The sequence below is a fragment of the Gnatocerus cornutus genome, chromosome 6 (assembly GCF_029298725.1).
Source record: "Gnatocerus cornutus isolate USDA-ARS CGAHR chromosome 6, icGnaCorn1.1, whole genome shotgun sequence".
Classification (NCBI taxonomy): domain Eukaryota; kingdom Metazoa; phylum Arthropoda; class Insecta; order Coleoptera; family Tenebrionidae; genus Gnatocerus; species Gnatocerus cornutus.
Window position 1 is genome coordinate 6,280,323 of NC_142238.1, and position 19,172 is coordinate 6,299,494.

Sequence of the window (19,172 nt, forward strand, 5' to 3'; positions counted from 1 at the left end):
ATTGAATTTGACAGTGAGCAAGGGACAGCCGTCAAATTTAAGATAACAGTGTCACCTACCTGTCCTAGGTGCGACCGCAAAGACGCAGCATTTTTCTTTAATTCATGAGCCCGGTCGTGTCCAGCTGTTGGCATAAATAAATGATTCCGTTTGCGAAGACGTTGTCGTTAGGCCCGATCCGAAGAGTTAGATCATCGTTGTCCAAACCGTCACACGGTCGAGGGCTTCCTCGTTGTCGGATAATAAAGTGGAATCCGGCTGCATCTCGGGCCATTATATTGAAGCAAACAAAGGGTCGAGGAATTCGCAAAGAGGCGATCATTTAAACCGGGAATTACGCGTACGTCTGTTCTTGACTAACGAGTTATTTCCCAATCAAGGAATTACCGGGGGACGCACGACTGACCGCACTCCGACGCCCTAATTACAAAATTGATTCGAGGTGAAACGACTCACGGCTGAACAAATCCCAGAGGTGCTTGCTTTATTAGATCATTGCTTTGCTGCACAATCCTATTACGGACTCGTGTGCTTCTCTGCTTCAGCTCTGTTTTACAAAATAAAGATCCCGACGAGCGATCGCCCAGAGACTGAGACGTAAATGAGTTATCATATAGAATTATCGAAGTAGAGGATTCGGTGACCCGTTTATGAGCAGAATTTTTTTGCTTTTTTTAGTGTGGGACACTTCTCGAGGCCATTCCCACAAGACATACGACCGCACAAGATTATTATGGATACATAAATCAGCATGCCATTTGTTAAAAAACCGCTCTAATTCTTCGCCAACACATTACTCTGGCTCTTCTGCTGTTCATTTTGAACTAAACCGATGCCAAAATGACACCCCAGTGGTTTCAGGGCATTACAAGGACTGACATTTTTAATTAAGTACCTCTGTGTGCTTTTTCACTTGCCGAAATGCTAAATAGCTACATAAAAAGCAATTCATGATGAATATTTCTAAAGAAAGTAGAGAAAGAACCGGTGAATTATTGGAATCGCAAACGGCTTTAGAGAAAATTTATGTCAGCCATTAATGAGCGAAAAAGGTTATTAATGCCCAAACGGCAGACAGTCGTTCGATTCTGTGTGATGTCGAGCAAGATGTAATCCAATAAGCTCGTTCCAATTGCTTTAGTTAGAAAACGCTTTAATTATCTCTACTTACTAAATTAATTAAGGATTTTTCTCCATAAACATTTCAACTCCAAATAATCTCTTCCAGTAAAATTATACTTCTCTTAATATTTTTCATCAGCTTTGTTCTAATTATGAATTTCCACGAAACTCTTCAGATCAATTCATCAGTCGTCAATTCAACACGCTTGGAACTTTTTCTTTCGCGGACAACCACAAATCTCGACAGACTCCACAGACACAGTTAAGGAACAATTAACTTCTAAAGTAAGGTAAAATTTATTTGCTGCCAGCGTAATTACGGTTCTGTGCTATTATTTAGATTTATCTTCAAAAGACGCTCGGTTTCTTCTGGATATAATTTTGGACAAAGACGCGGACACTGATGAAGTGATAAGACTAAAGGAATTCAAATTTGTACTTTTTGCGAGCTCCGAATTAGTTAGTTGGTGTGGCTGAGCTTTAATGGATTTTCAATATGGACGAGCATCCTAAGCTAGAGTTAGGTAAGCTGCTTATTAGCGAGCTTTTGCTTGCGTGGCGGTCCATTAAAGCTTTCTTATTTGCCTAAACATGTTTCTGTAAGTTTTATCTGTGTGCGGGATCTGCAATGCCGCAACGTCGTCAATTACGAAAGTGCACACACACACACAACGAGGAAATTCGGTTCCTTGGCTCCGGGCTAGAGTTATCGGTTCTCTCTCCGCGTCTGCATCAGTGTCTGTGGGCAATGGCCTCAACTTTAATCGAATCCAAGAGACAAAAACGGATTGTTCTCGAATTTAAATGAAAGCGTATCGTTTGCAAGGAGTGTACGCGTACGAAGGTCACCGATCCAAACCTGTTTACCTGCATATATGTGCAAGGCACGGTTTGTTGACAGGGCAAGAGCCCCAGGTGCACCCGCAGCGCACAACTCGAGCGCCTCCCTACGAAAGGATATATCATATTAAGATTTTTTGCAGACCTTTTTCCTCCGGAAAATATAGAAAAACATCGCCGGGATCCGAGAGACATCCTGATATTGTCCCGGAATTACGAGTAAATCATCTGGGCGGACTTTATATCCTCGTTACGGGCGTGAATGTCTTGTCGGATCGTCCAGGACGATCCTGGATTTTTCATATTACTTGCCGAGTAAGAATTAATGCGGGGGATTGGGAAAATGGGCCAAAGACACAAACCCTGACTCTAACAAATCTCGGGCTCTACCCCCCGAGAGATGTCTTTGAAATATACGTCCCAAATTAGTAAAAAATAGACATGGTGATGGAGATTAGCCTTGCTAAAAAGTCGGTCTTCAGCACACCGCATCAGATTATAAGATACAGGAGCATTTGTTATTGAAGCCGGGATTATCGCGGGCATCCAAGGCGTAAGTTACAAGTGGGATTTGCGGGCACCTAAAGTGGCCGGCGGCGACAGGCCGTTATCCTGTTATCTGACTTAACAGGAGCTAAGGAGAAGGGCGGTAACTACTTGCGGCCACCTTGGACAAGATAGCGATCCGGAGAGCGGACATCGCGTGATTTACCTCCAGAGCTGTTTCACATTTTACGTTTTGCTCCAACATTTGCAGTAAATAGAAAATATTCATTCAATTCAAGTCTAATCAGCCGTGAAAATTAGCAGTCTTAAATAATTTAATGAGTGCCCCTTTAACTTTGCAGCACCCAGCAAAGTCATTATTCATTAATCGTTTATTAAAACGCTGTCTAACATCGGCGAACGGCTGTTAAGTAAAATTAATTGTGAACTTGTCAACTTTGTTAGTTTTTAAGTGGTCATTTTTCTATATTTTTAGACATGGTGACTGACCTCCCGATAGTTCAAATTTTTTATCCCAATAAGTGATCAAGATTATTGGAACCTTGGGATATACAAATCACTTGTGGTAAGCCGGTTTGATAATAAAGATCTCAAGAAGTAATCTCCAGTTTTAAGACTATTAAATTTTTTTAGCCTAATTTGTAAAACTATAAACAAGAAGTACATAACCTCAATTAAGCCTGTCCATGGAACGGAATTAACCAATCTTTATGGGGCACTTTTATGGCCACTAAATTTAACTTAATATTGTGATAATGGGTTGTAATATTTTCGGAATTAGTGAAGCAAAAGAACTGTTTACAAAGGTTAGTTAATGGAAGTTCATCACGACGTAGTTTTTTATTTCGGTCCCCGCATTTATGTCAGGATGCTGGTTTTCAGTTGCGAACAAAGTTTTAGCCCCGCAACTAATTATACGATTCTCTGTTCATCTGATTTCGTCTTATTGGGAACTAAGAAGATAAGAGTATCTAGACTAGAAGCAGTATCGCATTTCCGCTGCATATTATGAATTTTCTATTGGTATTATTAGACGTTCATTTCGCTGGTCGACTGTGCACTCAGTCTAATTGCAGAGAAATTTATTTACATTCTGACCCTGTGAATATTTCCCGGTGAATTTTTGGGGTAACAGAATTAATGGATCAGATCGAGCGTCAGTGATATCCGGGTAGAAAAAATTAGAGGAATCAAAAGAGGGAGGCAGGAATTTTCGACGCAGCGCATTAAAAGTTATCTCCTGTAGAGAACTAACGAGTCTTTAGTGAATTCACCTTTAAAATTAGATGCCACAAAGAAGTAGTTTCATGGCTCATGTCTTTGCGATGAGAAGAGGTTCGACTGAGACGAATAAAATCACACGTCGCCAACCGAAGCTCTAAGCAAAATCGGATAGATAATAGCATGTCGTCTATCTTAATTAAACCAGTTTTGCATGTCGTTTATCGGTCCAACTCTAAAACCTTTATTGGTCTAATCGTTTATAGTTTAACCAAACATTATGCAATTCTGCCAAGCATTATAGATAAGCTTGCTCAAATCTATTCAAACGAGCCTGAATGTCCTTTGTGGCAAAGCGGAATTTAAATGGAATCGGAGATCTATATTGTTTCCAAAGATAAAGAACTCTCAGTCTTCGTCAAAATTCCGCGATAAATAAAACGGTTTCAAAATGGACGTGCCAGGTTTCGTCTAGGCAAATAACAAATCGATTTCATTTCTCAGACATATTCAATACACGAACGTTTGAAATACGTTTATGGCTTTATCGAATTTTACGCCATCGCTGTTGTGATTTCTATAAAGATATTCTTCTTGTGTGCGGATGGGAGTTATATAATCACTTTTTTCGCGAAAAGCTAAAACAAACTCGAACGTTCGAAAATTAAGTAAATGCGATGAAAGAAAAAAAGAAACAAATTATTGTCCAATGCGTTTGTTGGTAACTTCTTGATGCGGTTCCGTGCTACTAGCATACGTTATCTAAATCTGTAAAAGGACGATACCGGCAAAGAACTCCTGTTAGAGTTCATTAGTTTCTCTTGCACTGTGGTTTTCAGTTACGCTTCAATAAGTTCATATTTCTCTCAGATATTCTACATCTCTGCTTAATTAAATTCGTGCAGAGTAAGTGATAAAATATTTATCGACTTACCAAGTTACCAGTAGTCAGATATCAGGGAACAAAAGACGCAGTTTTTGAAAGAAGATAATGTCGAATGGAACTGGCGACAAACTTCGAAAAATGTAACACAGGTTTTGTGTTGTAATTTTTTATCAGAGATTCTTAATTGACTGCGCGTCAATTAAATAACTAAGAAAATGATGAAAAAGAAAAGTGGCGAAATCATTTGTGAGTGAGTGAAGTTAGACTGTTAAAATTATTCTTTACCATGGAAAAGGTAAGTTGTTAGCGGTTTAATTTTATTCACAAGTGGAAAAACCACAGGAAACAACAGCAAGTTTAAGACAAAATTGTAAAACATTTTCAAATGTGTTTGATGCATTTAATTAAAGTTGAATAAGAATCAACTCTTGGAAGTCACAACAAACATCTGAGCAAAGACCGGTCAGTTTGCAGGACTTCACTTCTGAAAGCATTCAAACTTGCTTATACTCTGGAACTCATTTGCCCAAAATTTCCTTTAAAGAATAATTAATTAGAAGTAGAGCAAAGAAAACTGTTTCTTTTTGCATCCTGTCTAAGGTATCTTTAAATATTTAAATTAGAATGAAGGAAAACAATACTGGGAAATATTTAAATGTAAACATAAAAGTTTTGCTTGGTATGCAAGATGAGTGCTGTGTGATCCATCGGCTCTTTTGTTGAAATTGTGAATATCATGGTCATTTGTTCATTGTCTAAAATTCTTCGTGTGTGTAATAATAATATAACATAATCCGAGGTTTGTAAGGTACGACAAAGTTTTACATTATTTATGCGAGGTCTTTTGTGTCAAGAATCTTACATTTGTGCCCACGTTTGCACGGTTTTAATTGCATTGATTAGCGATAAGAAGAGTCGTTAAAATTTTTCAGCAGGAAGAAATAAAATAGAGATTAATAGTGGCTTGCCGTATCTCGACAGAATCTTGGAACACCTGGTACATACATTTTACCAGACAATGCGAGTGTGAGGTGGAAGTTTTAAGAGCATCATTGATTTTAAATAAATACCGTTGGTTTTACCGACAGGAGGATGCGATATTATTTACATATTTGATGTCAAAGTTGAAAGAGCTTTTCTGAGCAAGCCAGCCTGACGTGAATGTAGCTCTACAGTGACGCAGAGTACAAATACGTCCTCGTATCGTCTTATCGAAATCCGGGAGTATTTTAAAAGTCTCACTAATGGTTTCCCCGAATTGTAATTTAAATCGTGACATGAACCTTTATGTTACCTTCGAAGTATCTCTTGATTATGTCACCAAAGTGATTTACTGATCCCCGTTATCCATGACACTCGTTTAACGGCTATCAAATGCCGAACAAGTACCATCTCACGCGTACCACAATGCGTGACTACCCGATTATAGAAAACGCCACGAAATCACTCTCTCGATTTACCTTCATTCATCACCCTTGTTGTTCACAAAAGCAAAAAAGAAAAACAGAAGCCGCCTCTTTGTCATGCTAAACCAGAAGCAGCACTGTAGTAAATTCAACGTTACATCATGTAAACATTTTTCTTATGACAACGCGTGACATTCGTCATTATTTCACTCACTTCCCCTGTTGGCAAATCACTGAGACGTGCCTCATTTAAAGACGAGCTACCCTCAACACAATCCTATCTTTGAATCCCACTGCTAAAATAATTGAAATATTCATATCAAGTCGCTGCTGTTAAATTACCATAAAGCATAGGACAACCGAGCAAAATTGGTCATCAGCAGTTGCAGCTACTAAACACGAAGAAGTGCATTCGAGCACGCACCACACGTCTACACACAAAGAAACGCGCGACTATTTTCTTTGTCGTCGCAAAATTGATACTACTCTATAAGATACCAAGTATTTATTTAAACCCTTTCTCGGCGCGACTTAATTATGCATCAAAAAACAGGTAAGAAATCCACAGAAATATGAGCTCGCTGAAAAAATGGCGGCTCGCTTAGAAGAATGTTTGTCTTTCAAAAACGTTTATGAAAGTTTTTGTTTGCTTTTCAAGTCATTCTTTATTGTCACCATTATGAAACTGGTTTGACGGTTTAAAATGTAGAAATAAGCATGAATGAATACGTACACTCTTTCTAAATTGCATTAATTAATTTTGCATGCGAGTGCGGGAAAGGGGTTCCGTCTGCAGGAAAATTTACAAATGAAACTTTTCAGCTAAACGAGCCAAAATGTTATTGCTGCTTGCACTCGACTTGTTACGTAATTAAAATAATTATAAACGCAAAACTTTTGCGCTGTCTGCTAGATTGAAGCACTTAAAAACCAAACTCGCTACAATATCGAATATGCGATAAGTGTGCCAATCTCTTATTTCCATTTTTCTCATTTTTATCTTGATTGTATTTATAATAAATTGGTCATTGAATTGATACAATAGGTACCCAGTGTCATGGCGAATCTGAACAGCGCCATCACAAATTTATATACCTACTTATGATTTACTGCTTTCTTTTGTGATCATCGACTTCCTGGTGCAGCTTTGGAATTTTTATGAGTGAAGTTCAGTGACTTTGTAGTGACCTAACACCAGAAAATTCGTTCAGCAAAATTTGTTACTAAACAACCAATTCGAAGCCGATCAAAATGTGTTTCATAGCTTGCACATCAAGAAAATAAATAAATAAGTAAAAGGGGATTTCCAACTTTTGTTAGTTCAGATAAGTAAACCAATAAATCGTAACTCTAGTAGTTGTAGTTAAAAAGCAATTGGGAAGATTAGAAAGATTTATTTGTCAAAAAAATATAAAAAAAAATCTTTTTGAGAATCAATCTATAATTCTGGGTCTCTGGTAATAACAAAGTTGCAGTTCTTATAAACGTTCTATCAACTTGACTAAAAGACTGACCGGAAGTCCGATGTTTAGTACAAAATTTTAGAAAAGGTAAATTATTTCATCTGTAGCCAAAGGGAATGATAGAAAACACATAATTTAAGGTAAAATATATTTTTGAATGAGCATCAGGTTTGTTTGCGTAACTTGAAAATAGATTGCAATTTTGTTTCCCGTCCCTAAAAAAGATATATTTGTATTGCAAGGAACAAATTTGTGCTTCAACGTCTTGTTTGGGATTCAATTCGAAGGAGCGAAGCGTGCAGATTAGTTTCGTTTGGCTCATAGATTCCGTACCTGTCCCAGTTCAAGGCCGCCCCATTTGCATATTCGGAGGCGGAAACGTCTGTTTAAAAATGCATGAAAAGTAAAACCCCGTTTAACGACAATAATGAAGTTGTATCAGTTTGAACGCGGCAATCAACCAAATTCCGGCAATATCAGAGTGTATGTGTCTCGATGGGGAGATCCTTGGATGCGTCTAATGGATTTTCTATGTTTCCCAATGCATGCCAAGAGTTGACGGAAAGCGTTCGCTCTCCGGCCCTAACCAAACTCGCTAAAGCGGGAACAATCGACAACAAACGACTAACTTGATAATGCAAACTTAATAATAACTTAGTTCTAACCAATAAATTTGCCGGAGGCTTTTGCCCACTCAAATGACTGTTCCTAATTTTAAAGTTTCGGTCGGTTCGGTTTTTTCAGGGGCGTGTTAAGTACAATACATAAATTATTGCTTTGACTTTGTCATTGGGGTTGTGGAGGCGGCGAGGGTACAAGTGGTACACGTTGCCATTACAATTCTGTAGTCGATAACGACGATTCGGAAAGGACCGAGTGGAAAGTTTTATTCCAAACTTGTCCTGCTCTTGTTACCCGATGGTTGCAAAGATCCACTCTAGTTCGACAAAGAACGAGGAACAAATACACACAAGAGGCCACCTTTCAAATACTTCATACACTTAAACCAACTTTATGTAGTTTTATCCAAGTACATTCATTAGTTCAGTGCGAAAATTCTTGCCAAAATTGATAAACAGTAATTAAAAGAACTCATTAGTAAATGAATAAACAGTGTTTACTTTGTCAATAAAATTTTCACATGTGGTCTGCTGGAGCGGATGTATTATACTTCTGATCATAACAGAGTGAGCTGAAAAGGGGTAAACCATATCAGTTGTTGAGACAAAAATTCTTTGAGTTTGGGATAATTAAATAAGGGAAAGAGTTTACTTGCAATGTTGCGTGCATAACCAACATATCTACTGATACATTCAGTTTTGCGGTATTCCAAGGCATATAAAACGCTGCTGTTTCAGACTTTATCGCCTTCTCAAGTATTCCTTATCCTTTACGTGCTGTTAATAGGAAATTTCTCTACAATTATTGGAAGATAATACGAACAATAAACAACATGTCGGTAGTTAAAAATATTGTCTATATTCTACAGGTAATTTCTTGTTTGTACTTTCCGGGAAACGATAATCGATTTCTAAGGAAATAAAAAGTGCTTTATTTATCTAGTATAAATACGAGAAAGTTTATTCAAAACAAAACTTGGGTTTAAAGGGCAAACGCGTTCAATCTTGCGTAATTTATGAAAAGGGCACAAAACCGAATGAATTTCCAAAATTTATTTGTTTAGTGTGAACTCGAGTTCGCAACATATCCAAAGTGTATAATGGAAGTTTCAAGTCTTCGACTAAATGGTGGGGGTGCATGTAAACGTTATTAAAGGGTAAATATTTGCTCGTCGTGATTCGGAAACATTGTGATAGTAATCAGGAATTACCTGTACATCAGAAAAGGTCCGAGGGAATCCTTCCGGCATGTTTCTGAAGAACAACGCGCACAAAGGTCACGTACCATGCAGACGGTAGCATATCGCTTTCTACACCTCACTTTGATCACCGCTAATTGTATTTATCCTGTCGATAACAACACAAACCCCACCAAGCACGAACAGAAGATGTAATCAACTCGGAAGGCAACTAGCTAATTAACGCTACACATCACACGAGGAACCTCAGAAAAATATCCTTTGAGGTTTTGTCCAGGACCGGGCCGGGCCAGCAACAAGTTGCTTGCACGTGGTTCAAACTGCGGTCAACTTCGGGCGCCCCGGGCAGGTGTGGCCACCTACGACACCGTCCACGACGTTTCTGCAACTGAAAGCGGTCTGCACCAGACTTAACACTACTGCTTGCTGTCTTTTCGATGGCTGAACCGGTTAGCGGTCGCTCACTCGGACAAGCTGCACTTTCTGCAAGGACCAAGGGATTATTTTTAGATGAATGAAAATCAAAAAACCGTACGTAATGCGACAGAAAAACGCGCGTATTAACATGTCCATCGACAACGGGAGCTAATCAGAAAATTCCAAATATGGCATGATTATATAAGAAGCGCAAAAATTTAAAGTAAAAGCGATGTTGTAGTCACTTTCTATGAGAACACATTTTGCAAGTCAAAAGGAATTTGTTCTTTCTTATAAAAGATAAGCTGATAGTTCTCCGGGAAATATAATGCTTACTGTTTCTGTAAAACTACCTCTTCATGCCTTTTCGAGACGACGTCTTCTATTTGAGCGATTTGTTTTCACGCGGCAGTTGGTAAACATACGATCATGTTCTGTCTTATTATGTTAGCATTACGTATTAAATACACAGCCTCAATCGGTTATCCGTGTAATGTATGTGCACAGACATAAAAGACAATCTTCAATTTTAATGAGGCGACTACAAGTGCAGGAGCAAATTGACAAATTATCGAATCAGTTTCGTATGTATAATGCATTCACGATCTTTTTAGACCGCGGCAAGCCATGGAAATCTAGTAACTTGGTTGGTAGTCAACCTTTGTGAGCCAAAGTTTCCTGAAAATGATTGACATTTGTTCTGTCGATTGGAGTTGTCACCTTTTTTTGGTTATGAATTGTGTCTGAAACCTTTCCTCTGTTGCCAGTTTGAACCGAACATTCAGAACTTGATAATTTTATTAAATTTTTATCTAAAATTTTGAAATTATTTTTCAACAAATGCAATATTAATCATAATGGAAGACATTACTGCTGCTAGTACATTCCATTGGCAAGAAGTTTACCATTCTCAAGAAGCACTTCTGCCAGGTCTTGATTCTAGTCATAAAACCTTAAAAAAGTTTATTTGATCGAATTAGCATTTGAGCCAGGGTTTTATGTTATGGAATCTTACACTAAAAGCAAACTTTGGCGAATTTCGTTAACTAAAAAGTGCAGCAATTTAGAATTTGAATTGTTTTTGTTTACATAAAGTCTTGTGATCGTTCACTTCTCTGTGTTTGTAACTCATAGACTTAATAATTTTGAAAAGTGTTGTTTTCTCGGCATAAAATTCTAATTGTTGCCGCTTATCAGCCAAAACTTTTCATCTTTGGTGTCCAGAACATTGGAAACGGTTGCACGCCGCATCTAAAAATATTTTGAAAACAAACGTCTATGGGACCTTGTACCTTACAAAGAATATATTTGTAACACCTCAGATCGTTTGTTCCCGTCTTAAATCAAGGCGATCTTTTTGAAACTGCAAATAGCACATTTTTTGTTCGAAAACGAAATCACTTTAGGCATTTTATTGCAATATTTTGAAGATAATGCCTTTAAACTGTTACTTTCACGATTAAAAGGAAACACACGATTTTTCCGGTATCAGAAAAGTGGCAAACTTGCATGCATGAAAGACACATGTCAGATGTGACAGTGAAAAAACTACCTCTGTCAGTCATTGTAGCCAACAAAAAGAAAAAAAAACATGGCCTACTCTGGTCTAAAAAGATCGTGAATGCATTATACCTACTTAATCATTAATTCGAACTACGTACCGTAACTGACGTAATGACTCAGAGTTAAAGTATTTGCAAATATTTAAATATCAGTTAGAAGAGGTACAATTAGAATTAATTTCGATAGATCATGTGGGTTTTGATAGTCTACGTGGGCGACTTTCTTACTATCCAATTATATACCGCTTGAAATTTGATGATTTGGCGAGTTTCAAATTTCCTTACTACGGTTATTTTTTGGTGTTTTGTGTTAAATAATGTATATTAATCAATCGGATGTTTAAAATAGTTTAACAAAATCTGTGTAGTTTCTGTGTGGTCGCTCTCATGTCAAATTTAGTTAATAATTATAATTGACTAAGTGAGTTAACAAATTATTTAAAGTGAAAGTTGTACGAATCAAACGGATTTCAGTTAACGTTCGATTAAAACTGTAGTACATTAATCATTCGGATTGAACAAAAATTCCAATAAATATCGGCAAGCGTAGCAAAAAGTTTCAATAAAAGGCCATGTTCCGTTTAATTGGAAACGGTAAGACACAGCAGGAAAAATTCAGTCAATTACAATAGCAACGTTCCAGCAGGCTGCCAACATGAAATTAAAATTATGGAGGGTCCCTGTTGTAAATAATACGCGATGGATTAATGTTCCAATTACGGGGGAAAGAAAAACATGTTGTTTTTGGAAAAATTGCAATTATAGTTGTTTTGCAGCGAAGCTCACGGTTGGACTGATATAATAATGACTAGGTTTGGTCGAATGCTGGGCTCTGTCCCGGATTAAGCGCTGATTGATCGTCAATATTTCCATTGAACGCATCGGATGAAAAACGCGAACTAGCAACTGCAATCCCCGAGAACATTGTCGTCAATCCGCATTGTGTAACTGGCAATGTGACCCCATTCAGTTGAAGGTAGCTTATGTATACGTTACGCCGGGAGATTCATTTGCAATCATTTATATTCCGGAAAGTTTCCCGAAAACAGTTTTTTTTGTCAATTCATGAAATATAAAACTCTCCAACCACATCGTATACTTACTTCATTTTAAATAACTTTAATCTACGTGGAAAGAATCGTAAGCATTTGTTATATGCCAGTTGTCGTTGATTCAATTTATTTGCGGATGGCGGGAATCTAAGGCAAAACTCACAGTCTAATAAATTCGATTTCTCTATAAATCCAAAAGCTTGATAAAACTTACACCTCGTTCCCCACTTGATCGAATTAAACTTATAGCCGAAATTGGATTCTGCTTCTCTTTAGAAAATTACAGACTTTTCCAATTTAATAAATTTATAAACATCAACGACATTATATTGTTATACAAGTAGTGTCCTCGTACATACGGTATTATCAAGTTTCGGAACTACGGGAAAACCGCATCTTATGCATTATGGATGAACCTCGAGAATGCATGCAAGTGAGTTGCAATAATGTTGTTTCAGAAATAGCAAGGAATTATTAAATTGGGACGATAGTTCTACAATATTGATGAAATGCGAACAAACACGTAAGTATCTCCATTCGATATTTAATTGACTCTTAAAAATGTCTGCATGAACCGCACTAAAAGGAATCAAATTAAAGGAACTCTCACAATTTCAAAATAGTTTTCTAAATTAAAATATTTGATATTTAATTGTCCCTTTCATGTTTCCGCATTATTGAATTTCATTGCCAATTAATATTGACAGGAATTTTTATACAATATGTATTGTGGTTACGGAATATGCTTTGTTCTAGATGAGCTATGTAATAATTAATTTTTACCATTGCTTTGAATCTCGCTGTGGAAAAAAAATCTACAATAATATAATAAAAAATCTAAATTGCTATGTTTTATCATGTAAAAAGAGATTGCTTACGCTTCTATGACATGTATTAGCATCATTTGCTTACCCAATCATTTCAAAACAAATAATGCGATATTTCCAATTATCCTGTTTTTAATTGGATTTCAAATTTTATAAAAGTGATTACCAAAACTGAAGGAATTCAATTAATCTGGTATTTTGATTGTCGCAGATCTTTGAAATTATAAACGGTTTACAAATTTGAAACAAAATACCAATTAGTACGTAGGTATCATTCAACATTTGCTCAATCCCAATAAAAATAGACACGATAAACCCACGCAGGGTGGTTTAAATGAGTTGGTGGAATTTTTTTCCCACGCAAAACATGTTCTCAAAATAAATCCACACAAGTATTTGCAATACAAACGCATGTTCTAAATTTAAAGCAACGTGTGCTAAGATGAGTACTTTTTGAAATTGTTTATAATTAAAATAATCTAATACTTCCGTGGTCTTGTTTTCTAGAAAATTAATGATAAGTGTCGACTACTACACTGACAAAATTACTAGAGTTTAAACTGAAATTGAGTTTTTAAGCAAGTCACGCACAATCTATTTATATTTTTCTTCAAGTTTCGGGTCCCATTGATTTTAGCGTTAATTGGGAACGATACTGGTGTAACACAAAAAATATTAAATTAGTTGGGACGGCTCTGAATGTTCTACCGATATCGCGTGTCTCTAAAAACTTGCACTTAATTCTAGAAATAATAATAAGGATAGTTTTAATTTTCCATTCTAAAAACTATCCAAGTTTCAAATAATACATACTTTCCATTTGATTACATAATTTATCTGTATGTAACCCCCGAAGAAAAAGTCACAAATTTCCTTCAATTTTGCAAGTGCGGCAGTCAAGACTCCTCGAAACTCCTTGAAGCGTCGTTATAAATTTGAAAATAGAACAAACGAGACGTTGACATACTCAAAATAATGACAAGCTTGTTCCAATATATTTAGTATAAAAATATGTTAATGCGGAGGCAGTGTTTTAGAGAGGTGGGTAACTGGCGGCAAAGAATGCGAGAAAGCACGACAGACTCGCGCGGTATGCGGCCTGGCACGCCATATCCTAAGCGTTACTGCAGAATTGATTTCTGCCAACCATTAACTTGACTAAAGTGCTCTCGTCTTCAGCCACCTTATACACGCGACTAGGAAAATCGACGAAACTCATGAGGGTAGAATTAAATTTTCGAGCGGCACGCACATCAACATCAACGCGAAATTCGTCGACACCAATAAAAGGAGTCTATGGAAATTTGAAATAATTTACCAACTAGTTTCTGAGTAAAATTTGAAACACGTCGGTGCTGCAATGGGGGGAAATTATCGTTTGTTTGAGGGAAATTTTTCACAGGAACGGAACTTTAAAGTGCTGGTGCCTCGACGCCAATGCCTCTTTTAATTTGACGAATTTGTTTCTTATTCTTGAAGCGTCTTTTTTAGTTCTTCTATACAATTTTCCACCATTAGGAATAAAAATGTAAAAACCGATTTTCAGGTTTTCTTAAAACTGGCCTCATGTGCAAAAGTAATTGTTCTTCAGTCTAGAATTAAACGTAGACACTTTTATGGCTCTTTACTACAAGAATCTTGGCTTTAGGAAACTTAGCTGTTGCCAAAATCTATCTGAATCATATCCCTGCCAAATTTAACCAAAGCAAACTTATTGATTTTTCTTGAAGATTATTATGTACAGTTCCGGCTATGAATACTGAGAATTCCATTGAGGAAAAGATCAATGAGAACATATTTTTCCTCAAACTTCTCCATAAGTTTTCCAAAGTATCATGTCAGTCTAAGTAGGTTTTTTTTTCTACATTTTCTGTTAAAGTGAATATAACAAACTCATCGTATCTAACGAAAACCAAAGTACCAAAGTTTGCTTTGTGCTTTTGCTTATGTTTGTATTTTTTAAGGAGATTACTCAACTCTTTTGAAAGTTTTACCTACAGAAACGACAAATATTTTTACTGTGTGCTTCATTTTCCTTATTTGTCAGTATGCAAAAAATCCAATTAAAAATAATCACCCATATGTTTGTCCACGCTGTGCCTACACAACTTTTTCATCATCCTGTCAACAAGAATTTGCTTTAAATTAATTTGGTCGTATCGTTTTTCATCTTTTGTTGGTTTTCGTAATAAATAAAATCACAAATCATGAAATCAAAGCAAGTAACGTATCTTCTGCAGCCTGATTTGCATTTTATATTTCCACTGATTTCATACATTTTATATTATATCGGTTTATAATTTTTCCTCTCACATCCATCATATCGACAGACGAGATGAAAATTGTGAATAGGATTCGATCCGCACATTGTCGGAATGTGTAATTTGTTAAAAAAACGTGTGCTTTGTGCCCCTTCCGTACGTTAATGAAAAAATAATTAAGCCTTTTATATGACCGGTGCACCTGTTGAAACCAAAGTAGCAAAATTAATGAGAGCTATCGAGCTACATGAATTTGAATTTTTCCACTGTTGGCTGCGTTTCAAGAAAATCATTTAATAATTTCAAAGCGAACCCTCTTTTACGTAAATTACCATCATCTTCTGCACAACTAGATAAGAATAAATCTCCTGTAACATAGTGCGGCTGGAGGTATTCATTTAGACGCATCGTTATTTCCGTTTCGTTTTCCAATTCCCCAAAAGACTCAATCTGTTGACTTTAATCTCACAGTCGCCATCTCATCGATCTCCGTTGCTTTTTATACACCTTGTTTTAGTTATTTTACGGGCGTTTTATGTTAATGTGCACAAAGCTCGCTACCGAATCGTATGAAAGATTTACGGCTTACATCGATAAACAACGATAATTGCAAGGTCTCAAAGGTCGCCAACTAAAGCTTCCATTTTTTACATCCACACCTTGTGTTTTGAAGTAACGGGATCATTTGATCTCATTTTTTATGGAAAAGAAACGTGACTCCTTCTGGTCCTGAAAATTTAATGCGGAAAATCTTTATACTCAAAGTGGGAAAGCATCTGTCACTGCCACGGGAATTACGCCAAAAAATTTATAGAAACTTTAAAATAAAAATATTAAAGCACAATTTCTAGGTACTCACAAAATTACAGCTCATTACTTTCATATATAAATAAATTATAATCTGAGAACAATGTCATCTTCTTTTTATCATAGCCTTTGAGCATTAATTTTTATACCTATAAGAACTACCTCACCACTTAAAGCGGAAAAGTGCATTAAGTTTCCAATCTGCTCATTATATCAGTTTTTATATTTTCAGGTCTATAAAGTTTCTAGACTGGCATTTGCGTGGATGTCAGTTTTGATTGTAGATTGTAGATTCTCAAATTTATTGGAATAGTTTTTAACATTTTAATTTCCTCTGGTTTTCAAATTTAGAACTCAAGAACCAAAACCGAAAAGATAAAAAATTAAAAATATCAGTTTTTTTGTTTGTTCTTAAAAATAAAAGTTTCCAACATTTGAGATTTTTTACTTCACAATTTTGCAACTTAATGGAGTTACTAAACTCTTCAGAAAGAGTAACATCCCCAAATTTCGTAGCTGTAGCACAAAAATTATCAAAATTACGAATTTTAGAACTAAATGTCGGCAATTTTTTCTTCATCTTAAAAATAACAATTCATAAAATTTGAATATTTTGCTCTACAGTTTTGCTACTTGGTAGAGCTAATAAGATCTTTAAAAAGAATAACTTGTCCAAATTTAATAGCTGCGGCACAAAAAATATAAAAATTACGAAGTTTAGCACAAGATATCGGCAATTTTTGCTTGGTGTTGTAAATAAAAGTGTCTAAAATTAGAGTTTTGTACTCTACAAGTTTCCCATTTGCTAGAGTTAATAAGTTATGTGAGAAAATAACTTTTTCAAATTTTGCAGCTGCAGCACTAAAATTGTCAAAATTACAAATTTTAGTAAAAGGTGATGGCAATTTTTCAAGCTAAAATCCTGTCTTAATTCGCTTAAGAGCTTTAATTATACTGCGCATATTTTTTGTCAAACTGAAAAATTAAAAATATCAACGGAATTATTAAAATACAACTGTTTTTCTTGATTTGTAAAGTTGGTGGATGCGCCGAAAACTAATATTTTTTTAATAGGGAAGCTACGTTTCTCCTCTATGAATTATCGTGGGTTTCTATCAAATTAATTAAAAACAACAGTACGCTGCTTTGATCCTCTTCGTTAAAAGCGTTATTCTAAACCATTTTCACTAGGAAAATCTGGAAACGTGAGAATTGCTGCAGTAAAAATTGAATAAGGAAACTTTTTCCACAGCATTCGTTCATTCTCCACTAGTCACAAAACATATTATTTTAGGCGATTAGTTGATTTATGCAGAATCAAAGACTCTTCGAGCTCCAGTACAGTTCTGCATTAATTTGCTTTCAAAGACATTCTCTGTTTTACATAGACAAACAGCTCAGCGGCTTCGATTTCTGAATAGCACTACTAACGGAAGAGGTATCCTTCTAAAATACAAACACCATTTTAGTTCATTAAGTAATTTCATCCGCTTTATTTGTGCGTAAACAATTCATGTCTAATTAAGACCGAATGGACGGAAACGTAACAAGTTAAGAAGCGTAATAAAGAAACGCAACGGATTATAACGAAGCGGAATGGCCAGAAATGATTATGATGGAGAGATAATTCTGGTTTAATGCAGGTTTGACGTAGCGAACTAAGCACTGTAATTAATTAACGAGCTGGTCAACAATTAATTTCTATTTGGGACGAAGATATTGCAAAATCTGTCCCAAGAGACAACAGTTAATAAACACATTCCAATACCGCTTGATTGTAATGTTTATCAGCCTAGCAATTGCGCTTTACAACGTTATCCATTCTTGTTCGGTTGTCGAGGATAATTAACGTGAATTACGCATACTGTCATCGGTTGTAAACATGGATCTCGTACTTTAATTTTTTTTTAGTTATTACACACTTTCTCTTCAGTCGCAACAATCGAAAGTTTTTAATTATAAAAATACCTAGATTAACTACAGCTTTTAGCCGGAGGAATAATAATAAAAAATTGTGATTCTATAAAGTCTGCTTTTATATGACTTGCATACAAGGTTCTTTTGCGAACCAATTTATCATAAATAAACTAATGATCAGATCATTTTTACCACAATATAATTACAGGAAAATTTTTCCTAAGGTTGTCGTAATTTCCGAAGCTTAATTAATTGTTAGACATATTCAAAACAAGAAGAGAAGAAAAACGTTTGTTTAGCAAATTTCTTCTCTGCTTTAATTAATGAAATTCAGTTCAAATATTTTTGTATTGGAGCTGCGCTTTCCAGCAATATTGGAGTTAATTTCCTTTTTGGAATGTCCAAGTTGCGATAAGTCGGTCGAGCCCCAAAGGCAGCTTCCGGAAGTGGACGTAATGGTTCCCTGTAGGCCCATCTAGGCTAGATACAGTCGTACATCTGTTTCGTCATTGTTTTGCTCTGTTCGCCAACCGTTCGAGGAGCAATTGCAGTCTTTGCAAACATCACAGGATATAATGAAATGACATTTCTCGATAACGTTCTTCATTGCCCGTCTTCGACCGCGACATTTAAGATAACGTCGTATCAAACACTCTTTAATTGCAACAGTTTTGAAGGCAAGCTTAAATCAACCCCTCTGAAATTGTCACTCGGAAAATCCAACGCCACTTTACACTTTTCCACAGCTGCGCCCTTTCAGCGTGGGGTTTATATTGCATTTTTGCAACATTTGTATGCTACGTTCCGATCTAGTCTAGATAAATAACTTTCTATTTCTCCCAACAATGCGTCATATGGAAACGAGGGGCTTTTTGTGGGAAAGCTCAAACATTTCGTTGCTCATATCGTGAACTTTTTGACAATCAAATTGGGTTTTGTAAATAAGGAAAGAGAGAAATTGATACGACTTGTTTGCAAACGCAACATTGGTAATTAAGTTGGAAAAGTTTTATTAGTCTGAATGTAGGTCTTCCAAGTCTATCGCTTCAAATACGGAAAATTGTA

At 36.1% G+C, this 19,172-nt stretch overlaps 1 protein-coding gene across 1 annotated transcript in view; it reads right to left on the reverse strand.

Moving 5' to 3' along the window:
* Positions 1 to 9,475, reverse strand: part of LOC148172445 (EGFR adapter protein-like) — a 112,506-nt gene extending 103,031 nt beyond the window's left edge. The window contains exon 1 of the mRNA XM_088038558.1: positions 9,277 to 9,475. Within this exon, the coding sequence (XP_087894684.1) occupies positions 9,277 to 9,315 (39 nt within the window). The 5' untranslated portion in view covers positions 9,316 to 9,475. The remainder of the gene's footprint in view (positions 1 to 9,276) is intronic.
* Positions 9,476 to 19,172: the final 9,697 nt, after the last annotated feature.